General features: G+C 32.2%; 1 protein-coding gene across 1 annotated transcript; it reads left to right on the top strand.

Moving 5' to 3' along the window:
* Positions 1-4,863: 4,863 nt before the first annotated feature.
* On the top strand, positions 4,864-12,425 carry LOC127715830 (myb-like protein V). Its single transcript, XM_052221965.1, has 5 exons — positions 4,864-4,953; positions 7,428-7,561; positions 8,492-8,695; positions 9,598-11,256; positions 12,154-12,425. The coding sequence occupies exons 3-5, from the start codon at positions 8,581-8,583 to the stop codon at positions 12,423-12,425; spliced, it is 2,046 nt and encodes a 681-aa protein (XP_052077925.1). The 5' UTR covers positions 4,864-4,953; positions 7,428-7,561; positions 8,492-8,580.
* The last annotated feature ends 2,441 nt before the right edge of the window (positions 12,426-14,866 follow it).

Below are 14,866 nucleotides of genomic sequence, written 5' to 3'. Positions count from 1 at the left end.
AGTCATATTTCAACTTAAATTGAACTTTTAAAAAAATGCTGTTTAGTTAAAATATTGACAAATCATCAATCCTGTTTCTTCAAATAGATTTTGAATTGGTTTAAAAGATTAATAAATTGTGCTTTTACTAATGTAATCCAATATACAATATAGCTCTCATTTTTTATGATACTCTTGTGTGTTCACGTACACACACGTTTGCTTAACCTCTGTATTATCAATTACATAACAACTGTTTGTTCCTGCTTTTATGTAAATGGGCCGATGTCAGTTTGGTTTTCTTTTCCCTTTCAAATGTCTTCATTCCTGAAATCCTTCAGTCAATTTAAACAACGCCATTTTTAGTGTACTTTTTTTATATTAAAAATCCTTTTTGCTTCCGTTTGATCAAATTTTGCGAACATTTGCTGCTTAAAGGAAATTAAAACGCCTTTCACTTTTTTCTTTTATTTAACAGTTTTTAAATATTGGATCATTCATAATAAATAAATTTATATAACTCATGCTAAACCAGGATTTAGAACATTGGGTGTAGATGTTTGAGTATTAATTGTCCTTTCGAGAGTATGTTTAAACGATTCGTCACATTTTTATAACTAAATATTTAATCAGTCTCCAACTGTCATTTATGTTATGAAGTCACAGTTGTATATTATTGTATTTGGATAGTATTAATAATCTAATATGAAGTGGTAAACTTTTAACCTGATGATAATGTTATCAAATATATGGAAGTAATGAACATGTATATAAAATTACTCGTTATTTGTCTCTAACAATCACTTAACATTCTTTCAACATTATTCTAAAATTCGTTGTAGGTTACGAGAGAAAGGCTGGTAGCAGCCAGTAAAAAATGTATACGTCACAGGTTTCTCTAGTTTTTGTTTAAGTTGACCAAATTTATTCAAAATTTGTATGATCAAGCCTAGGCACCCTGGCATTGAAGTATTCCATAAAGAAGCCAAATTGTCTGCCCCTAACAACTAGTATGACATCTACGCCCTTATATGGGTCAAACAATAATATAATCCCCCTCCCGAAAAAAAATTGTATGACATTTTTTATTTTTGTATTTCTTTCAAATTGATTTAATTAAAGCAATATGGAGAGCTTATTATATATATACAATCAGAGTTTGGGTTACAAGTCATCAAAGTGTATATAAAGACTTTGAAATAAAGATTGTATATCAGATTTAAGGGGGGAAAAGGATATATTCATGACACAAAATAACTACGCGCACATGAAAAATCTTAAGACAAAGGATCCAATAGTTTGAATTGTCAACTAAGTACTCATTTTAAATACTGGTATACAGACTTTAATTAATCCACGAAATCAAATATCCACGAAAATGTAAGTTTTCCTCAATCATCGAAAATAAGCATCCACGAAAATAGATGAGTCCATAGTATTTAATGTCTGTTAATTTCGGGTATTAGGAATCTTATATTAAAAGTGAAATAATTTTTGAATACTATCAATTTTGGTCGCGCGATACATATATACTTCATAAAAAAGGGTTCATTTTATCCGATGGAGGAAGGTGTGAGATCTATGCCGCTTCATTCACCTATTTGATTTAGCAGCTTGCATTCGAAGAAGCAAATCCATAAAAGGTTTCCTTGTGGAACGTGCTTTTCATTTTTCTTATCGGACTATTTTCATGCGTTGTATTCTAGTATTATTGGTTAAACAGGAAATCAAAATGATGAAATGGAAAAGAAAGGTAAAACAACAACTCTGTTTTAAATGCATTTACCACATTACATATTTGTATTGGAAATGTACATGTAAGACTGTTGATATGTTTGGACAATTTATTGGCGATGCAGACCTATAAGGGAATGATATTGTATAGACACATTTTTATTGTTGAAAACAAGATGATGTGGTATGATTGCCTGAGACAACTCTCCATCAGAGACCAAAATGACATAGAAGTTAACAACTATAGGTCACCGTACGTCCTTCAACACTGAATGAGCAAAACCCATCTCGCATAGTCAGCTATAAAAGGCCCCGAAATGAAAAATTAATGTTAAACAATAATTCAAACGAGAAAACTAACGGCCTAATTTATGTACAAAAAATGAACGAAAGACAAATACAATAAGATATACAGCAACAAACGACAACCACTTAGTCTGAATTACAGGCTCCTTACGGGATAGGTACACTTATGTTTACCTCTCGTTAAGTGTCTTTAAAAAAAAAGTTGGTCTATTTTATTCTGTGGGTTGCTGTCTCATTGACCAATACTCAAATTAGTAAAACTGATTATTCATATTTTAGAGGGGAAATGCTTATTTCCCAAATTATTGTGTATAGTCAACAAGCATACAGCAAACATTTATTAATTTGAATTATAATGCAAATATGGTATACGTCAAAATATTTTGTTTATCATATTTGAGAATATTTTAGTGAAGCTACATTTTTTGTAAATCAAAACATTTAGATGACGTGTACAGTGTGTTTATTGGCCGCTGCTCATTTATCCGTCTAAAAGTTGAAGTACTGGTTACTGAAACAAATCTTTTAAATTGTTATCATTATTTAGGCCTGTTATATGTGAGTGCTATTCTACGTTGGATAATAAGGAATTGAAAATGTGTACTCTCGAATCCTAAAAACATGCATATTCAATTTGTGCATAGGTTCTAATACTAGAGAAGTAACATTTTACATCCGGTATTACGGTAGATAGGGTACACTGTACCAAATTAGCACTGTACTATAAAATCGATACTGCTAGTTTGAAATTTTAATAATGAAGGAGGGGAACTTATGCATATAATTTTGAAATTACACCTTCAGCTCGTAATTGTTTTATAAAATGTATAATTTTGCAAAGAATATAAAAAAGAAAAATAAGACAATTGTTTTCTGTTAATTTGCATACAACACTTGTTTGCCTGAATAGTTGATTTTTTTTAAAACTTGCAATGAATCAAGATACAATGTGAAACATATTTTATTTTTCTTCTCTCACAGTGGTTCAAGGAAGTGATTTATAATTACTAGACTCCGAATCAGGATATGCATATAGCTCGAATAGAATTACAGTTCGAGACGGCAATCAAATGATGTGCATTGATTTTAAATGTTAGATAAATAATTTTACATTTCAGTTAATGTTTATTTTTATCTTTAAATGAAACTGAGTTTCTGAAAATACAACAAATAAATGATTAGTAAATCGAGATCTGCACTTAGTGTCCTTTTTGTTGCTTTGGATGAGGGATGGATAAATACCCTGCCACTTCCGGTCTGTGTTTTTATTTTATGTTTTTCTGCTTTGTATCGATCTGATGAGTTAAGCCCTTTTCAACAAATTTTTATAGTTTGTTCTTATGGTGTGCTGTTACACCACTGTCCCAGTTAAGGGGGAGGGTTGAGCGCTCACAAAAATGTTTAACACCGTCAGATTCTTTATGTGCCTGTCCCAAGTCAGGGGCCTGTAGTTCAGTGGTTGTCGTTGGTTGATGTCTGTCATATTTGTTTTTCGTAAATTGTTTCTCGAGGATTCTAGGTCCAACACAAAGCCCTTAAATAGTTGTTGCAAGTGATCTATAGCGTGAATAAGCACAGAACTCTCTCTGTACATAACGGTCAACTAACCACCCTTTTCCGTCTGGTCTGGACAAGGCTGCATATTAATCCATCCCGAAGAGTTTAATGGACCCCTCACTACTATAAATTAACTACAAGATATCCGAATAGGAAGTAGCCAATGAATGTCCATATTTTGATTCCCAATTCAACCCTTTTTGGGTAATATGCGTACTCAAACATCAGATAAGAAGTATTTTTTATGAAGCTAAACTGTTCTCATTATCAACATTTGTCTTTTGAATGTAAAAAAAAAAAATGAATTCCAATTTTAGATTTGCTCTTGGTCTTTTAAGTTAGATAATAAAAAGCAAAACTATGAAAATTATTTTTGTATATGACTTTCAAATCAAGATGTCGATGATAAAGATGTGGCAGCTGATGTTTTAATGTCCTTTGGGTTACCCATGATTTCTAAATTAACTCAATTCTGAGCTTCCCTTCTACAATATTGTGACATTGTTGGTCTGTTTTTTTTTTTTGACCGGTTTGCTGGTTTATACTTCTTCTTTGTATTATGCCTGCTTTATTTTAATGTCAATCAAATATGTTACCCCTTTGTGTTTACAATACACTTATCCTTGCTAGCTTAATCGTTTAAGTTCCAATTGTGATTAATCGAAAATAAAATGAGAGTTACATGGTTTCATTTGAGTTATTGAGGCGATTTTTCTTGGATATGAGAACATGGAAACAAATGAGACAATTGTTTCTACTCCAGATTAATTTTTTTCAAATAGACGCTTCATATTGAATTAAAATATAAAAGCTGTAAAACGTCTATTTTCTACATATTTGATTTTGAATATTTATGAAAAAAGATAGGATAGATCATTATCGTACGTTTCATCGCTATGCTAAGTATCAACTTCTAGGGGGTTGACAAACAGTTTTGATTAAACTATATATTATGTTTCCTATTTTGCAAATGGAAAAGGGACAATGAAAAGATCTTTCACAATATAATCGAATACTTGCAAATAAACAAAAATCATAAATGTAACTGATCAGTAAAAGGAAAATCATGACAGGCCACAAAGGACAATAATTTTCTATGGTCCGGCTGAAGTAATAAAAAACGTGTGTAAAAAATAGTAAATGCTTTTTAAGCTAATGTACCAATTAAAAGTTCACATCGCAAAATAATTACTTTATTTACTAAATTATCATTTAAGGCAACATGCATTACCTCAATGGCGAGAAAAACGTTAAAAACAAACAACATTTTATTTCTTTTTTAGGAGCTAATGGTACCATCAGCCTGACAGCTACCCCATACTTACAAACATTTGTGTCACATAATGCTTATAATGGTGTTGTATATTACCCAGAAGGGTAAGTTAATGCTAACATATTTTTTAAATTGGCAATTGGATCTAACTAGGAAAGAAAGAAAAAACATGAATCCTTCTAGATTGGTATACGGATGTTATAACCATACACGTGTTTACAAGATAATGAATTTTATGTTACAACATAGCCAGACAAAATCGAGAAAGATACACATAATACGTTGAATCATGCGAGCAAAAAGCTTAATATATAAACGTGAATAGCCCTATTTATCATGTACTTGGGGTAAATCAGTTATAATTTTTACAGTATGATAATAGCATTACATTTAAGTGAAATCCATATTTTCCGAAATTATGCTTTGCTGGCTGATATGAAAAGTTAATCAACTGCTTCCGCTATTATCGCATGCCTTTCTGTAACGTTAAAATAAAAATTCCATGTTAGGGGCCTATTTAGACGTTACTCGGCAAATTCCGGAAAATACACCTCAATGGTACGTTTTCAGTGAAAGCTATAACAAAGAAGGGTACAAAACAAATATTAGGAAACGAGGAAAATATATTATGCAAAATACAAAACAGATGATGCAATTTTTCAAAGTTTCCAGCATAATTTAGCAAGTTACTTTACAAATGTTGACTTTTCCAAAACAGTCTTCGTTATATTTTGTTGATTTTTTTTATGGTCAATATAAAAATATATTATACTGTTGTTTTTCTTCTTTGTTGAGGCATATGATAAAAAGATTTCATATCGAATGTATTACATTTGGCGTCCGTCGTCCGTAAACTTTTCACTTTTAGAACTTCTTCTTGAGAACCACCTAAAATGATCCATGTATTAAACTTTAATTTTTCTCCATTGTTAACGCATATGATAAAAAGATCAAAACATTTCATTTTTTCATATCAGATGTATTATCAACCCAAGGTGCAATATCAGCCAAAGAGCCATATTATAATCTGATAGTATCTTAGTACTTTTTTGTTTACAGTTATCGTCTGATTGATAGAAATTCGTATGACATGTAACACTTGAAAATACAAAAACCAAAGAAACCAAATTATATCTTTTCCTCTCTACTTGCAACAACTTTACGATAGTTCCTATCAAAGATAGTCGATGATGGCTATAGAAAATTGAAAACAACGTTCAAACCTATGATTGCGTTAGATAAAAACCGCAATTTTTATACGTGTGCATGCAAAAAAAAATTCTTGGTAAAGGGGTCTAGGGGTACAGCACAAACAACATTTTCCAAAAGACCAAAAAAGTGACAAAGTATATTTTAACAAAAAGCATTTGACTAGCAGGTCGAACAACGGATGTTCTTTAACCTGCTGACTGCCATTGGCGATTGCCAAATAAAAATTTAATGTTCACCAGATGTAACAAAATGGATCTTAAATATTAATTTAATATCATACAGAAAACATAAAACTTGCGGAAAAGATGGTATACCGCAAACAAAAGGTGCAAAAATTAGTACACCATATCCGGATTTCGACAATTAATGTCTCTTCAGTGATGTTAGGAATCGAAACTGTATTTGGAAGGCGATATAATTTACCTCAATTTAGGATAGACTCTTGAATTTTGAAGAGTCGAAATAGGATGAACGGATCATATAAACCCGAAGGCGAATATAATACAAGCCCAAACAAAAAAATATAAACAAGTCTAAATTGAAAACAACGTTCAAACCTATGATTGCGTTGGATAAAAACTGCAATTTTTATACGTGTTCATGCAAAAAATAATTCTTGGTAAAGGGGTCTAAAAACAGCACAAACAACATTTTCCAAAAGACCAAAAAAGTGGTATTTATGGCCTTCCAAATACCGTTTCGATTCCTAACATCACTGAAGAGACATTAATTGTCGAAATCCGGATATGGTGTACAAATTTTTGCACCTCATGTTTGCGGTATACCATCTTTTTCGCAAGTTTATTGTTTTCTGTTTGGTATTAAATTAATAATAAAGATCCATTTTGTTACATCTTTAGATCCGTTTATTTGGCAATCGCCAATGGCAGTCAGCAGGGTTTAAGAACATCCGTTGTTCGACCTGTTAGTCAAATGCGTTTTGTTTAAATATACTTTTTTACTTTTTGGTCTTTAGAAAATGTTGTTTGTGCTGTATTTAGACCCTCTACCAAGAAATTTGTTTTGCATGCACACGTATAAAAATTGCGGTTTTTATCCAACGCCATCATAGGTTTGAACGTTATTTTCAATTTAGACTTATTTATATATATATACATTGGGAATGGACACACTTTATCTATTTTTTTTAAGGTAACCTACATCAATTACTTTCTAGATTAAAAAAAAAAAATAAAATAATTTTTGGTCACCCATGACAGATGGATTTTAGTTGTAAGTATATATGATATTACGATAGAGCTGAAGATTACCTACTACACTGATGTCTTTCCCTATTGTAGCCAGTAAAATTGATGCAGATACTCTCAATGTACAATATATATACATGTTAATTTTTTGATTGCAGTAATTATTCTCGAGACTGGTTGATAACCGGAGAAACAGCAAACTACAATATTACAATAAGATTCGTGGCATGTATCTTAGAGACTGGCAATGACAAGGGATTTTGTATAAATGATGAAATCGTTTTTTACGATGGTGTGTATAACTTTAAAATCTTTAAAACCAACTAATAATTTCTTATACGCAAGTAGTATCCGAAAGCGAACCATAGAACCAGAAAGCATTTTCATACATATGTAAAGCACAAGACGTCTATACCGAACAAAAAAAGATAAGGACTAACAGAACATATTCTCATTGCATCTTTATGGTATGCTTTAATTAAGCTCTAACAAACAGAGATGGATACATTTTAATCTTTGGTCTTTTGAAGAAAATGCAGTTTAAAATTCAAATCACAGTAATGAAATTAAATACAATCATGGTCCACCCAACTGAACAAACACACGGAATAATTTTTCCGAACCTAATTTGGGAATTCGAAAATATGTCACGTCGGTTTGCCATCAAATTCGCTGATATCGATATTTTGATAAGGAAAAAAAACAATCATTGAAATTGATGGCAAATCGACGTTTTGAAAAATTAACACTTTTATAATTTTCCAAAAACTGGCACTGTGACAGGTGTTATCCAAAAAATGCGAACAAAACATTTGAATCCCACAATGGCATTTCTCTATTCATGGGTGATAAAAATAATACAATAAATATTATTTTAATAGCAAGTGATCCTTCAATCATTTTCCCGGTATTCTATTTCACATTGCAGATACAGTCACTTATATTGGTTATTCACATATAAAGTCTAGTGATAGTGCATTCATACATACCAAATACTGTAGAGCTAGTCAGTGTATTAATTGATGTTTGTAGGAAATGGATTGTACTCCTGGTGATCAATGTGTGTGATTCAATTTTTGGGTATATTTTGGCATTTGAGATTATTTCTTTACAGACATATATAACCATGATTACATATAAATAACCAGAAAAATACTTTTTTTCTTGTGGGTTGATTTTATATTTTACAATTTTTAATACGTTGTACACTTTTTTTCAATAGGCTCCAACTCAAGCGCACCTCCTCTCTTGCGAACGTGTTGTGGTTCTCAAGATCCTCCTCCACCCACAGTACAGAGTACAGATGGTACTATGTACATTCTTTTCTCAACTGACGACACAATTGCCAGAGAAGGTTTTTCGCTAAGCTACATACTAGAGGGAGCACCAACAAGTACAGTTAGTACAACCGTACAAGTCGCTGCAAGTATGTAAGAATGAAAAATATAAAAATAAGGAGATGTGGTGTGATTGCCAATGAGACAGTTATCCAACCAAGTTAAAATAAGCAAGTACATTTAGCAACCGTACGGCCTTCAACAATGAAAAAATGCCATACCGTATAGTCGGCTATAAAAGGCCAGAACATGCAAAATATTGAACAATTCAATTGAGAAAACGATAAGCCTTATTTATAACAAACAATTTACGAAAAACAAATATGACAGACATGAACCAACGACAGCCACTGAACTACAAGCTCCTGACTTGGGACATGCACATAAAGAATGTGGCGGGGTTAAACATGTTTGTGAGTGCTCAACCAACCCCCTTACCTGGAAATGTAGTATTACAGCACAATATTATAAGGACAAATAAAAAATAGTTGAAAAGGGCGTAGGTCAAAAGATCGATATAAAGCAGAAACAAATCTAACAAAACAAAAAACAAAAACAGACCAGACGTGGCAGGGTATTTATACATCCCTATAAACAAAAAAGACACAAATATAAAAAAGAAGATGTGGTATGATTGCCAATGATACAACTCTACACATTTAGGCATAATTCACTAAGATTCAAACAACTTTTAATACTGCAACCTATTATGAATAATTTGATACGAGCTGACAAATTTTCGTTTTTATTTTGGCACATTCATCTTTTTGAAACATTTTGTCATAAGCACTTTGAGATATCATTTTTTTTCAAACCATTATGTTTCAAATTTATTTATATATGAATATGAAACTCAGATTAAACCACTCGAAGAAAGAACCAAGTATATTCATGAACAAATTATGTTGTTACTAAATCATTTGCTTAAAAAAATAATTATGCCACATACCAGTTATTTAGAATTTTTATTTTTACAAATATTTTGTTGCAGGTAAAAAAGAAGACAATACCTTACTATATATAATAATTGCATGTGCTGTAACAGCACTATTGATTTTGATCATCATAATACTGATCTGTGTCATTTGTTGCAAGAAGAAATCTAAGGCTAAAAAAACAAAGCAGAAGGTACACAAAAAATTTGGTCGATCGGCACCCAGACCTGTCGTTGTAACATCAGAGAGTGGTTCCGAGGCTGAGATAGAGGGAAATTCAGAATCACCACGTGTAGTTCAAACACAACAACATTCCCCACCACCAGCGTATGCAACGGTGGTAAAAGAGCAAAATCAAAATAATATCACACAACAGGAAAAGGAAAATTCCAAGCAAAGAAATGCAGCTCAAAATAACAAGGACAAAAAGAAAAGTTCTGGAAAAAAAAGTATTGTCGAAAAAGAAAATAGTATCAAAGTCAAAAAAGAAAATAGTATTAAACAAACCAATGAACACAACTCGTCACATGAATCAGACCCACCTACAAAGAAAGAAGCAAAAGCTTCATCTGTATCTAAAATTAAAAAGTCAAATAAGATAGATGAGATTCCAAAGGAAAAGAAAATGGTTCCGACTAAAATTGAAACCGAAAAGAATCCGGCTAAACATACTGAAAAAGAAGCAGCCAAGTCAACAAGAGCATCATATATTGATAATGAAAGCGACATAAAAAATAATGACAAAATAAACGAAAAAGAACGAACTGATACTAAATCAGAGCTAAGAAATGAGCGAAATTTAAAAAGTCAAATCAAAGGCTTGGACACTTCACCCGATAAAAAGGATATTGACACTACACCCGATAAGAAGAATATCGAAAGTACATCCTATAAAAAGGATATCGAAATAAAACCCAATCAGAAGAATATCGAAAGTACATCCGATAAGAAGGATATCGACACTACACCCGATAAGAAGGATATCGAAACAACACTCGATAAGAAGGATATCAAAATTACACCCGATAGTAAGGATATAAAAACTACACCCGATAAGAAGGATATCGACACCAAACCCGATAAGAAGGATATCGAAACTACACCCGATAAGAAGGATATCAACACCAAACCCGATAAGAAATTAAGGAGCAAAGAAGGAGGTAAAGTACAAAAAGGTAAAACAGACAATAGAGTATTAGATAAACAGCATGTTGAAAATGTGGAACATGACAAACAAAATTCTGAAATATCGAAATCTGAGAAGACAAAGACAATACCTAAACCTCATGAACATGGATTATTAGATACAGAAGAAATTAGTAAGCTAGGCATAAAAACAGAGAATACAAATTCAGGAACAGAACAAATACGCACTAACGAAAATAAAGAAATTACAAATGAAATCAAGAAAACGATAATGTTTAAATCTCCAAAATCAGAAATTCAACAGAGGGAAATAAATGAAGATTTAAACATTGAAAAGAAAACTGTTTCTAATACAATTTCACCAATATCAAATAAACAAAACGAGGAAAATGCAAAAACGGACAAGAAGGAAGACAAAATAGTAGTGGAAACAATCACGTGTAAGAATCAAGAAGAAACACAATCTAATAAGACAAGGGACAACGATAAAAATAACAATAGGGCAGAAGAACATAATAAAAGATTAACATATTGTGAAAAACAAAGTGTATTGACAAAATCAGAATCAAGTAATGATCTTTTTGAAAAAGAAATAAGTTTCTTTGAGGAAAAGGAAAAATTATCAATCAATATCCAGAAAGAAAATGAAACTTCCACTCCACATAATGATATGTCTATGAAATCAAAGGGCATCCCCCGTCAGTTGAATGTAACTTCGATTGATAATACATTGCAGGAGAGACCACTTGCTAAAGAAAATAAACATGAAGATTATTATAAAAAATCAAACAACAATACTTTACGGCCAGACAAAGCTGCAAAAATGGTATTCAACAATACCTTCTTTGAAAGTTTAAACAAAAAGCCACCAAAACAAACCAGGCAAAAACAAGAGCGAAAGATAATTCACTCAAAAAATTCTGTAGTACCTATAGAAAGTATTGAAAATGAAAAATCAGATCAAGTAAGAGAGGATAACAAAATGGAAACAAAAAAGAACCAAAGTGACAAAAATAATCAAAATGATGTCAAACGTCTAATAAATTCAACACCTGAAGATAAGAAGGAAAATGGGGATAAACCTATTTTATCGAAATCGGCACCAACGCTTTTAAATTTTGGAACCGGTTCTGAGCAACCAAAGCGATCGACTAATAGTACAAGCGATCGTTTCGATGATAACTCTTCAATATTTACAATTTCAAGTGGCGCAACAAGTAATTTCAAAAGATCAAAAGAAAGGAAGAGGTTAAGCCTAAGCATCAAGCAGTATGTTCCTGAAAACAAAATAAGTCAACCAAAACTTAACGACGAACAGTATGAAGAAAGAATAGAAAACTTAAGGAATATTTATCATTCGCATTCAAAGCATGGTCATAATGATCGAAACATAGCTAGAGCGCGAACTCAGATCGACTTCGAAATTCAACAAAAACCAATATCAGTTAAAGAAAATCCTTGGTTAGTTCAGCCTAAGAAAGGTGTTATTGAAATAAAAGGCAATCAACAAGTAACTAAGGCAACAGTTTTGCGGCGAATGCGTACCATGGGTGTTCAAGAAATTGAAGACGAGAGTATTCCTGATCTTATTCCTAAAACACAAGCATTTAACATGTTAAAAATGAGAACCACAGTATGCGATGAAGATCTTGCTAAAAGTCGTTGCCAGGTGCTACCTCCTTTGCGGGGAATACCAAGACAAGAACCCCCTGACCTTCCAAATCTTTGGAGACCTTAGCGATATGATAGTTTGAAGACTTATATAAAAGTTAACATATATTTGCAAGAAAACCATTGTCGTGTAATCCTGCAAAATTAATATATTAAAGTTTTATGTGTTATTTTTATCAAATTTGTGATATTACGTAATTTTTAACTGTTGTAACTACATTGTTCGAGTTCACACTCTTATATGCAATTTGAATAAAGTGATTTTTCTTGTTAAGATTTACAATTTTTTATGGTTTTATGTATACCCAAGGACGTGTGACGTTAATCATGATATAATATATAGCCTTTCCGTATTGCACCTCTTCATTCCCATGTACATATTACCGTGCTCAGTCCCAACGTGTTTCGTAGGCTTTACTAATCTGAAATATGAATCAATGCACAAATTAATAGTTCTGGTCATATCGATTGTATCATGTCTTCAAATTTTGAATTATGGTTTGGATGTTCAATTAAGTTGGTCCCGAGCATCACAGAAGAGACATTTATTACCAAAATGCGTTTTAATACAAAAACATTGGTACTGTTTTCTTTTCAATATATAAATGGAAAAAAGTAAAATAACAAAAATACCGAACTCCAAGGAAAATTCAAAACGAAAAGTCCCTTATCAAATGGCAAAAACAAAAACACAAACACATCAAACCAATGGAAAGCAACTGTCATATTCCTGACTTGGTACAGGCATTTCCTTATATAGAAATTGGTGGATTAAACCTGGTTTTATAGCTAGCTAAGTCTCGCACTTATATGACAGTCGCATAAAATTCCATTATATTGACAACAATGTGTGAACAAAACAAACAGACATAATAAGAAAAAATGTCAAAAATAGGAGTACAACAGTCAACATTGTGTTATAATCTTAATCCCTATAAAAACAAACAAATATGTCAACAAGGAAAAAGAAAATAGCATATAGACAAAGCACATAAGGACAAATGAAAGACAAGAATGCAAAAAATGACCATAGCACAATAACACAATGGCGGGATATATAAGCACCGAGCCACGCCAAAAGGATATTACCAAAAATGGACTAAACAGTAAAGGTTAATAATTTACAAACCAAATAAAAGAACACTATAACATGTAATTAGGTTGATAAACAACGTCAGTACCTAGAATCTATACTTCAAGACCATCCTGTATTATTTGTGAAGTTGATACGGAATATTTATCAACAACGTCTTACTATCTTCCGCTGAACTTTTTTAGAAATAAATAGCTATAAATGTATTGCTTTGGGATGCAATACGGCATATTTTGTTAAAAATGAACAAAAAGGTAAAGCATGCTAAACAGAGGAACTAGTGATCAGTATACTGGAGTTTCTTATTGACAACATATTTGTGGAATTTGGAAGTAGACTTTTTCAACAAATTGTCGGCATTCCTATTGAACAAACTGTGCGCCTCTCCTTGTCGCCCTCTTCTTACTTTCATATGAGTCGGAGTTCCTTCAGACACTTATCAAAAACAAGAAGATCCAAGAAGCCAGATCATTTAATTTCACATTCAGATATATTGATGATGTTCTTTCCATTAACAATCCAAACTTTTCTGATTGGGTTTCATTAATATATCCTCCAGAACTAGAAATTAAAGAAATAATAGACACGGCTTCCTCCGCCTCATTTGTAGACTTATACTCCTCGAATTTGACACAAGGGGTCATCTCAGTACCAGAATCAATGACAAACGAGACGATTTTAATTTTGAGATTATAAATTTCCCCCACCTAAGCAGCAATATACCAACTTCACCTGCATATGGGATATACATTTGCCAACTCATTCGGTATTCAAGAGCTTGCAGCTGCTAATCAGACTTTATAAAACGTCACCAGTGTCGATACCTCTGTTGATGGACTGTTGGTCTCCAAGGGTACCAACATCCATGTTGTTCAGTACTTTGATATTTGAATAGAAGTTCGGATGTTTTTTGAATAACATTAACAGTACAAATTGCTTTGCATCAGATGCACATTTCGATAATAAATGTATCTTCCGTAATGCTCGAGGCCAAAATATTTGAAAATCCAAAACTTTTTTTTATCAAACATACATTTAGATAAACAGTTTTAATTAAGGAATGTTTCTCCATCGTGTATAGCTCTGATTCCGTGTAGTCTGTTTTTGGCTATACTATTGATTTTCAAATATGTTGGCCTCGGCCATAAAAGTGAGGCGAAAGATACCAAATGGACATTCAAACTCATAAGTCGAAAATAAACTGACGCCGCCATGGCTTAAAAAGAAAAAGACAAACAGACAAACAATAGTACACAAAAAACAACATTGAAAACTAAAGACTGATCAACACGAACCCCACCAACAACTGGAGGTGATTTCAGGTGCTCCGGAAGGTTAAGCAGATCAATAACTGGAGAGAAATTAATTGTCAAAATGCATCTGGTGCAGTAACATTTATACCGTTTATCATACTA

Source organism: Mytilus californianus, unplaced genomic scaffold (genome assembly GCF_021869535.1).
Source record: "Mytilus californianus isolate M0D057914Y unplaced genomic scaffold, xbMytCali1.0.p SCAF_9, whole genome shotgun sequence".
Classification (NCBI taxonomy): Eukaryota; Metazoa; Mollusca; class Bivalvia; order Mytilida; family Mytilidae; genus Mytilus; species Mytilus californianus.
The sequence above is the reverse complement of the archived record's forward strand: the minus strand, read 5'-3'. Positions and strand labels throughout refer to the sequence as shown.